Source organism: Haplochromis burtoni, unplaced genomic scaffold (genome assembly GCF_018398535.1).
Source record: "Haplochromis burtoni strain Fernald_Lab_line unplaced genomic scaffold, NCSU_Asbu1 Contig_774, whole genome shotgun sequence".
NCBI lineage: Eukaryota > Metazoa > Chordata > Actinopteri > Cichliformes > Cichlidae > Haplochromis > Haplochromis burtoni.
Genome location: NW_024583135.1, coordinates 73093 through 82446, shown reverse-complemented (window position 1 = coordinate 82446; position 9354 = coordinate 73093). Strand labels below are relative to the sequence as shown.

Sequence of the window (9354 nt, the reverse complement as noted above, 5' to 3'; positions counted from 1 at the left end):
GACAGAAGATTTAATGTGATCGATGAAGCAGGAAGGATCATTTGCTTCCTTATTAAAGGAAGACTTCTCTCTTTGCTGCCGTCTGCTGACTCACAAGCCCACATAAACTTGGCCCAAACAATGTGCACTTGGCTTTGTAAAGATCCACACTAACAATCTGGCACACCACAAACATTGGTACCGTGCCTCTTTAGTGAACTGTAAAGCTCATAAAAGAGACAGTTCATGAGCAGAATTAATAGTTTGCCAAAGTTTATTGGCAGGTTGTACCACTGAGAGGTGGTTAAAGGAGGTTTACGAGGGGTTTGTCCCAGGTGGTTGTGGGATAATTGCATGTCCTTATTTTACCTTTGCTAATGAATATGTCCGTGGTACACAGGAATGGAGCAGATGAATCCAAATCCATCTGATTCAAACACATTCAAGCTAAAATATTATTTATTATGTTATTTTAAAAACAGCAGACGACTAAAAAGGACACCTCATGAATCAAAACTCAGTTTGCTAATTTAAGTATTTTCATTTGAAATAAAAAATATATTTATCTTTAGTTTTTCCCTTGAAGGAATCCATTACTAATCATGGGATGACCTTTTTGACGGGATCATATCTTTTTACTTTTACATGGTGTAAACAAATGTTGCTTTGAGCAAGCGTGCACTCCGGGCACCTTTTAACCAACCTTGCCATTTTCTCTTTGGTATATGACGCATTGATCAGAGGAGTCGTGTTGACTGTCTGCAAGGCAGCAACAGAGCAAACGTATCACTTGTGAAAGGACTTGCTGAGCTCTCAGCTGTGTTTTGACGTGCCCGGCGCAGAATACAGTCTCAGTTGTCTGAGCTTGTAGCTTTATCTGCATGTGTGGGTGGTTATCATGGACCACATTAATATGGTCTGTCTTTATTTGTCTATTTTTTTTACAGATTTCATTATGTTGCGGTCAGAATGTACATGTATTTGAGGGGTGTTGAAACACACAACATCTTCCCCATTGAAAGATACTGCTCTATTAAAAGTAGCACGCAAGGCAAAATCGTGGTTTTAAAAAACCCAGGATGTTACAAACAAGTGTCAGATTTGGGGATTTGATTGAGAAGCAAAGGAGAACATACGTTTGAACGTATCGTAGTGATTTGTTAACTGCATGATGGACGCGTCACACTCGTGGTCAGAAAGTTCTGAGTAAACTGAAGTAGCTAAGTTCTCTAATATGAAGCTCTTAACTGATTTACTGATACATTGTTTCCACCTTTGATTGTTGTTAGTTAGTCATTGACATTAAATGTTACAGAGAAACGCATGATTGTGTTTATGGTGTTACTCCTAGTGGATGCTAATGTCCTCATAATAATTATAGTTTTTATACGTTTTATACGATTTAGCCGAGAAAGGAAAACGATGGCGTTTAAATCTGCACGTGATCTTTCGCTCTGAATGTCTCTCTCTCGCTCGCTCGCTCTCACACACACACACACACACACGCACAAACACGTTCACCAAACAGCTGATAAGACAAGTTTAATAAAACTTTGCCCTGCATGTGTCTTTGTTTTCAACATGTCCAGGAACCGTGAGGTACAAAGGTCTATCCAGGTTAGCTGTTCACATGTTGCTCTTAACCTTTTACATCATATTTAATCTGCTGCTGTATTTTATTCCCTATCTCCTTGATTCCTTTACTTAACCCCTTTTCTTACACTTATTGTCCATGCTTGACTTTTGCACCTTTTAACCTCTTTTAACGAGAAGACGAGCTGCATCTTTTCCTGTGTGAGTAACACCGCTACAACCTCAGTATGTGACAAGCCGCTTATGCATAACAAATCCCACCAAGCTTGGACGGCTGCCCCACAGGAGGAACATCATGGCTTCATACTGACCAAGAAAAGTAAGGTAGCAATATTATTTTACATGGATCACATGTAAAATCTAATGCTTTGAATTACACTTTCATTCATCTCATCTTATAATGTTGTTGAGCTGTTGGGGTCATGATCCGGATTTAGGTTCAGACCTCTTTCATTCAAATCCCACAGAAGGTGAATAATCTCCATAATTGAAATGCATGAAAATCCTCTGTTCTCTATGCACTCTGTGCAGTTTCATTATCGGTTTTTGTGTTATGTGTGTTTCATCAGCAGAAAAGGGAACTGAGCTAAATCCTATCATGTGTGATAAATTGTGCTCTGACTGTCGTCCAAAGAGACCAAGAGACAAATAACTAACAATAGACGCACTTTACTGTTGTCCTTTTTGGACAGACGCAGAGAAAGATGAAAAATGTCCTTTTTCAGACTAAACGCTGGTTGGAATAAAGAGGTGTTGAATGTCTCGATTTATGACAAATTTAGTTGATTCAGCAGGCAGAGTGAGTATGGCTTATTGAAATGCTGCTTAGACAAAGACTAATCCAGCCCTCGAGATTTTAGTCTTGTGGACACACGTGGTGGTCAGTTTGAGGCAGACATCAAAGGAAGTAAATGGACTGTATGTACTGTCTCATGACCAAAGTTACATTGTCAGTGTTATCCAACTGCACCACACAAGTCATCATCGGTCAGTATTGTTTGGTGGGAATTACAGCTGGAACTAAACTCTTAACCTAGGAATCAACATTCGCTCAGTGCGTGTTTATGTGAGGGAAAAACTATTAGAATCAAAAACCTCGTATTGACTTCCACAAGATTTTGCATCCTATCTGGATTTTCTCCATTACACCTGGAAATGAAACTTTATGTGGGATCCCAGTTCATCTTAAAAGCTTCTCGGAGTTTTTGTCAGCGCTCTGTACACGAGCCAGGTACTTATTACTCAAATATATCCACCCATATATTTTCTTAACCACTTATCAAACTGATGACAGCAGGGGACCTTGAGTCTGGTTGCCTGGTTGTACTGTTACACTTTTGAAGTACAGTGCTCTGTGCGAGGTTGCTGAAGTTGCTCTGTTTTTAGGGACTAAATGGTTATTGGAGACAGAATCGCAGCTCTGGCTCTCAGACATACCTGGGCTGGTCTTGTTGTTGCATGCATTAGTAATTCTGTTGACTGATATCATGATGTACATTTTCATATATTAAGTACAGCAGTTGGGTACTGTACTTAGAAGGTAACTTTTTCACTTAGTACTGACAAATTTTAGCCAGAGGTATCCAGATAAGTCTTTCTGTTTAATGTATTCGTGTCGAAAATATGTTGATTTGCATCTGAAATTAAACAAGAACATCATTCAGATTTAGTAGCTGTTCTGAATATCTTCAGTGCAGAGACACCAGCCAATATCTGTTTACAAATTAAAGTCTCTTATGGAAATTAATATCTTGCTTAACAATTTGACATCAAATGTAAAAGCACCCAAAAAAATAAATAAATAATAATATACTTGTTTTTCTCCCTGTAGATATTTGACTGTTTAAGGAGCCAGCGCAAGTGAACATGGACTCTGCATCGAGAGCTCAGAGGAGAAAGATAACCATGGCGGCAGCTGCAGCCCCCGACGGCGGCTACGCCTGGTTCATCCTGCTCTCCTGCTTTCTAGTTTTTGGTTTGACCTTTGGGGTCATTAAAGCATTTGGTGTATTCTACGTTGAGATACATCGATACTTTGAAACCACAGCAACAGGTACATCGTGGATCACCTCTATTGCGGTGGCTACCATTCACATTGTAGGTAACTATCAGCAAGTTTTTAATCTTAAGCATGTCTGTATTTAATACAAGCGTATGGAAGCGAGTGTGGTGAGAGTAGACATCGGAGCATCCCGACACATTTTCCTATTTTGACAGTATAATCTCGATGCGTTTACCCTTTAAATGCCCTCCACTTTTTAAGTTGTGGCCACCAGGTGTCGCACTTCTACAATTTAAAAAATGGTTAAACATTTGACACCTGGTTCTTTTCATGCTGAATGAATTCTACTGCATTAATCACAAAACTACCAGGAGAGTACTCAAAATAATAAGATATAATTTTGAACCCAACTGTTAGGATAGTTTGGTTATATAAATGATATAGCTGGACAATAAAGGACACTCTTAAGTCGACGATTAAAATTCTAAGCAAGTTACAGAACAGATTAAAAAGCATCTGTTATATTATGAAGTGTGTAAATGTTGTTATGGAATCAGTTATATGAGTATGTCCTATGTGCCCATTTGCAGCTCCAGTGGCATCTGCACTCAGCGCACGATTCAGCCATCGTGCTGTAGTGATAACGGGGGGTCTGATGTGCAGCTTAGGAGTTGTATTTGGGGCTTTTGCCAATAACCTCACTGAACTCTACTTAACAGTAGGGTTTCTAAATGGTAAGTGATACAATGCACACAAAACCAACCGAAAACACAACACAGAAAATATCATATTTGCTGTTTTTCTTTGCTGCAGGATTTGGCTACGCTTTAACGTGGACGCCCACAGTGACCATGCTGGGCTATTACTTTGAGAAGAGGCGCCCGGTGGCAAATGCCTTATCCAGCTCAGGAGAATGCATTTTTACCTTTGTCCTCACCCCTTTATTTCAGCTGCTGATTGACAGCTTCTCTTGGAGAGGTGCTCTGCTGATCTTAGGGGGGCTGCAGCTTAACCTGTGCGTAAGTGGGATGTTGTTGAGGCCCCTGAAAGCCACCAAAGATCCTACTAATGGCAGTGAGATAAAAGCTGCAGAAGAAAGCTTGGAAATCAGATCAGTCTCTAAAGAGGACTTGGATGAGGTCAAGTCCAGCTGCCATGTAGGGAAAGAGCTGGAGGATGCTGATGAGTGGAGAGTGGAACTATGTTTTGAAGATCCCAGTGACAAACATGATATGACTGAAGAATCAACCAGCAGAACTAAGTGGACTGAACTAAAGAACAAAATTCTTCTGTATGTAGATTATACCCTCATTACAAATGCTCAGTTCATGGTCTACTCTATGTTTGGGGTGTTTGCTGCTCTGGGTTTCTTTGCCCCAGCTCTGTTCCTGGTTCCCTATGCCCGCAGTAAAGGGATCGAGGAGTACCAGGCAGCTGCTCTTATGTCCATCTCTGCAGTGCTGGACCTCTTTGGAAGAGTGCTTTTTGGCTGGGTGGCAAACCTGAGACTGACAGAGACGGTGCGTTCAATGTAATAATGAACCAGACCTAGAACCATACTTTGAAAATCACATGATAGCAAAGTGCTTCTTATTAACAGTATTACAGATCAAACAGATATGCCTGTTGAGCAAGAAATATTGTAGGTGATGGGTGAAACAATAAGTAAATCATTACAACTTAATATCTACGGAAAGGTAAATAATGCATTGATACTTGGGATGTTCCCGGCGACTCATTGAGAAAAAAAATGTAACTAGCCCTCTAGTCTGAAACTAAGAAACACTCTAATGCACTGTTTCCCATTTCCAGGTGCAGCAGCTGACGGCTACAGTGATTCTGCTGGGTACAGTGTTACTGCTATGCCCGTTGGCTACCTCGTTTTCAGAGCTGGTTGCTTTTAGTGCAGTTTACGGGCTGGTGTATGGTGCAACGGTTGCCATTCACATCACTGTGCTGGCTGAGGTTGTGGGCATCCAGAGGCTCGGAAGTGCACTGGGGTTCTTCATGCTTATACGCAGCAGCGGAGGCCTGCTTGGACCACCTATTGCTGGTGAGTTTTTATAGTGAACACTAAAAACAACAGACATGTTAAACCTTCTGTGAATATCACAAAAGAAATGGATTTTTAACTGTATGTTGTTGCTGTGAAACTCATCCATTTAGGTGCTGTGACTGCAAACTAAAAGGTATAATTATTGAATTGTTGCTTTATATTAACATTTCTATTTGCAAAGCTTTAGAAACATTTCAAGGTCGCAGTGTCCCCTCACATTATCCAATACATAAAGTCTTACACAGTGGTTGTGCTTATGCATTTTTCTACGATGTAACTGCAGCGCACTGAAGCTGAGTGGAATCAAATGAGATTTTGATACCTTGCTTACATTCAGTACTGCTTTACAATTAATAATGGATTTCATCAATGTCCATCTGACAGAATCCTTGTTATTCTATTTACATTTTCTTTTGTATTTAGAGGGCAAGTGGGTAAAAATCACATTATGATGCTACTTTATGTTTATTTTACAGCTGATCGCTTCCAAATATGTCTTTTTCTTGTTAAAGAGAGGCTCTTTCCCACTGATTTTTCCTTCTGTTACACTGCATTGCAACAGCAGCTGCAGTAACTATGCATGCAAAGCAGAAAAAAAGAGCAAAGAGATGACAAATGGCAAATAGACGCCTAACTGGAAGTGCATGTGTCCTTTTTTCAGCTATTTCATCTCACCACCTTGCCAAGATATATTTAAACGAGTTGCAAATATGCCATCATACATCTCCAGTAATCTGTCTGCCAATTTAATTAAAAAGGCATTTCTTGAACTGAATTACAGTAAAATGTTTTTCTGCTCCTCTCCTCTCTCTGTGCAAACCAACACATACCATGAGCCCCGCCTCCCAAATCAGCGAGGATTTAACCTGATTATGGAGGTTGTGACTCACATTCACACACAACACTAAAGAAAAGCAGTTAATAGAGATTAGAAAACATCCGGTGTGATTTGGCATGCAGACAGACAGATATGCTGCCTTTGGTGGAAGATTTATGGTTATTTGATTTTTTGTTTTTTCTTTAAACAAAAGAAAACGTTGCATATAAAAATATCAACAAATACTTTTCAGTCCTCCCCCAGTTTCTTACTTTCCTGCTGACATTTAAAGAATCTTTTTTATTTATTTAACTCCCTAAAAATCTCTTAATTTGGATAAAAGTGACACCCCCCACATTTAAATGTTGAATTAAAGAACACGCTCAAGGCTGAAACTGACCTCAAATATAGTTAAATGCTCATTGAAGTGAAGTAGATGCAAATATAGCCAGTGGTGTCCTATTTTTAACTTCACATGGTTCCTCTGACACAGAGGCTATTTCTAACTACTTCTACTACTTTGATGACCGGAGACTTGATGGATTTTGAGGATGCATCAAAGATTCTATTTATGTTTCCTTCATGTGCGTCGCTGGCTTCATTGCCTTAGGATGAACCTAATGTTAGTGCAATCCAATTTCTGCCTCAGTCTTTTGCTTGTTCATGAACAATAACATAGCTTAAACATTGTTGTGTTTGTTGGTTTTTTGACAGCACAGGTGAATTCCAGTGATGAATAGATGTTGTCCCACTTCTACTTTTCCTTTTAGGATTCTTCATTGACAAGATGAGTGATTATGGGACAGGTTTCCTCATGGCAGGGGTGTCTCTCATTGTCTCTGCCTTGTTCCTGCTCCTCCTCCTCATAATGAACCGAAGAGGTCAGGGCACAGCTAACAAGAGCCAGAATACACACAAGGACAACAAAGGACAAAGTCTAGGAGGGGAGGAAAAAGAGGAGCAGGACATGACATGATATTCTGCAGTTGGTGAGTTTAAAATGGTGACTGAGCCAAAGATTGCCATCAAAAAGGAAAAGGAAGAAAGCAAGGACTGGCAAGTTAAACGTCAAAAACTGTCACCCTGCCATATGTTGCTTTTACGTACACAAACGTCACACAAAATTTCCACTGGAAATAAAGAAATTGTCATTTTGTCATTTTGATATAAACACTTCGCAACCCTCTGTTTACTTTTCACAAAGCACAATTTTACAAAGCGATCTGTCTCGTTTTTGTTATTTTCAGTGTTAGCAGTGTCAGTTCTGCAGGCGTGTTTGCAGTCAGTGGATAGGAACAAATGTATTGGGGGTTTTTAAAGATGCATTTGAGATTAATTTCAAGGAAGAGCAAGTAGAAACACATGAAAGGGCTAACAGTTTTTAACTGAATGTTCAATGCTTTTTGTACCAATAGACTGACGAGCATTTTGTACGCTCCCCGAAGCACTGGTAGAAAACACTGGGTTGACTCGTCTGCACAAAGCTGTAGTCATGATAAGATTTGACCTGACCGTTCACAAGCTCATTCTCATACGTTAATAAATACAACTTTGTTACTGAACGTCTTTAATCCTTGTATGGATGATGTGTCTGCATGGACGAGTGCGGAGCCGCTACTTTTAAAATGCAACTATGGCTCCCTCCAGTGACAAGATACTGCTATTGCATTTGCAGCCTTCCTAACTGCAGCACTGAGCTGAAAATGCTGATACATACAGATCACAGAGAGGATTACAGACTATTGGGGGGGGGGGAAATTAGTTGCAGTTAGTTGTATGAAATCCTAAACTGTGTGAAGCATCCTCTCCTTTACTTTCAGGCCCCTTGTAAACAGCCCAGACGTTATCTGAACTATTCAAAGCTTCAACATTGGAGTTTGAAACCCACCGGGATTTTTTCCTGTCCTATGCTGCACAATTTTTGGTACATGCAAACCCTGCAGTAAACACACAGTAACGAGTGTAAATAAATACATCCCTCTTCATAAACCTGTAATAACGAGATCCAAAGTGAGGTTTACAAGCAGTGGCCCACACTGGAATGCCCCCACACTAAGAGGCACAAGATATGCAGACTCACACAGGCCAACACACACAGCAAAGGCAAAAGGCTACAGAAATGAAAACTTGCCACAACAAGAGAGCTGCTCTCAGAATACCACAAAGCTTTGATCTACCAGACAGGAACAAAGACCTAATCCATGTTTCATAGGAGCTCTACATGAAAACCAAACACACACATTCATTCACACACACTCGCAGGCACACAGTACGCCGTGGTTGAGTGCCAAGAGACGGATGCGACTACCTATCGTCAGGAAACGGTTATTGTTTTCTGAACTGAACAAATGTGCATTTTCAGACCAGTAAAATCAGAAACTAGGGCGGGTTATGCAGTTTTCATTTTCAGTGTAAGGACTGGTTTATTGAACCAGTGATTTGCAGACCATATGAGAGCCATGCAGTTACACGTTGTTCCAAATTTTCACCAGCTCATCGTTGTGGCTGTGAAAGCCTCATTCTGTCCCCCGTCCTATTTTGACACTTGTGCACGGAGCACAACAGACAAAAGTCCTTCCAATGTCCGTCAGAGCCCAGCAGAAAGTTTCTCTCGCTCTGCTGGCATCTGCCCACAGGCTGCCTCATTTTTACAACCAATCAAAAACAACAAAGCAAAAGCCTGTGACAGTGATACTGTGAAAGAAATGTTTTTCTGCAGGATTATCTCTACGTAGTTTGAATAATTCGAGTTTACCAGTGTGGATGATTTGAGCTTCGTGATCAGCTTTTGGAATATAAATGATGTTTAGTCAATACCGAGGACCCACAGTGTACCAAGTTGGTAATTTGACTATGATTTGCAGTCAGACATCTTATCCATACTCATCAGAATAAAATATCCAGACT

General features: G+C 40.3%; 1 protein-coding gene across 2 annotated transcripts; it reads left to right on the top strand.

Annotated features, from left to right (window-relative positions):
• Nucleotides 1-495: 495 nt before the first annotated feature.
• si:dkey-246g23.4 (uncharacterized protein LOC559426 homolog) lies at nt 496-8009 on the top strand. Of its 2 annotated transcripts, XM_042215613.1 has the most exons (7): nt 496-1596; nt 1753-1891; nt 3404-3673; nt 4165-4308; nt 4388-5094; nt 5387-5627; nt 7218-8009. In XM_042215613.1, exons 3-7 carry the CDS (start codon nt 3439-3441, stop codon nt 7421-7423), a joined length of 1533 nt encoding a protein of 510 aa, XP_042071547.1. In that variant the 5' UTR covers nt 496-1596; nt 1753-1891; nt 3404-3438; the 3' UTR covers nt 7424-8009. The 2 variants fall into 2 exon arrangements, with proteins under 2 accessions (XP_042071547.1, XP_014185819.1); XM_014330333.2 differs by having other exon boundaries at nt 496-1891.
• Nucleotides 8010-9354: the final 1345 nt, after the last annotated feature.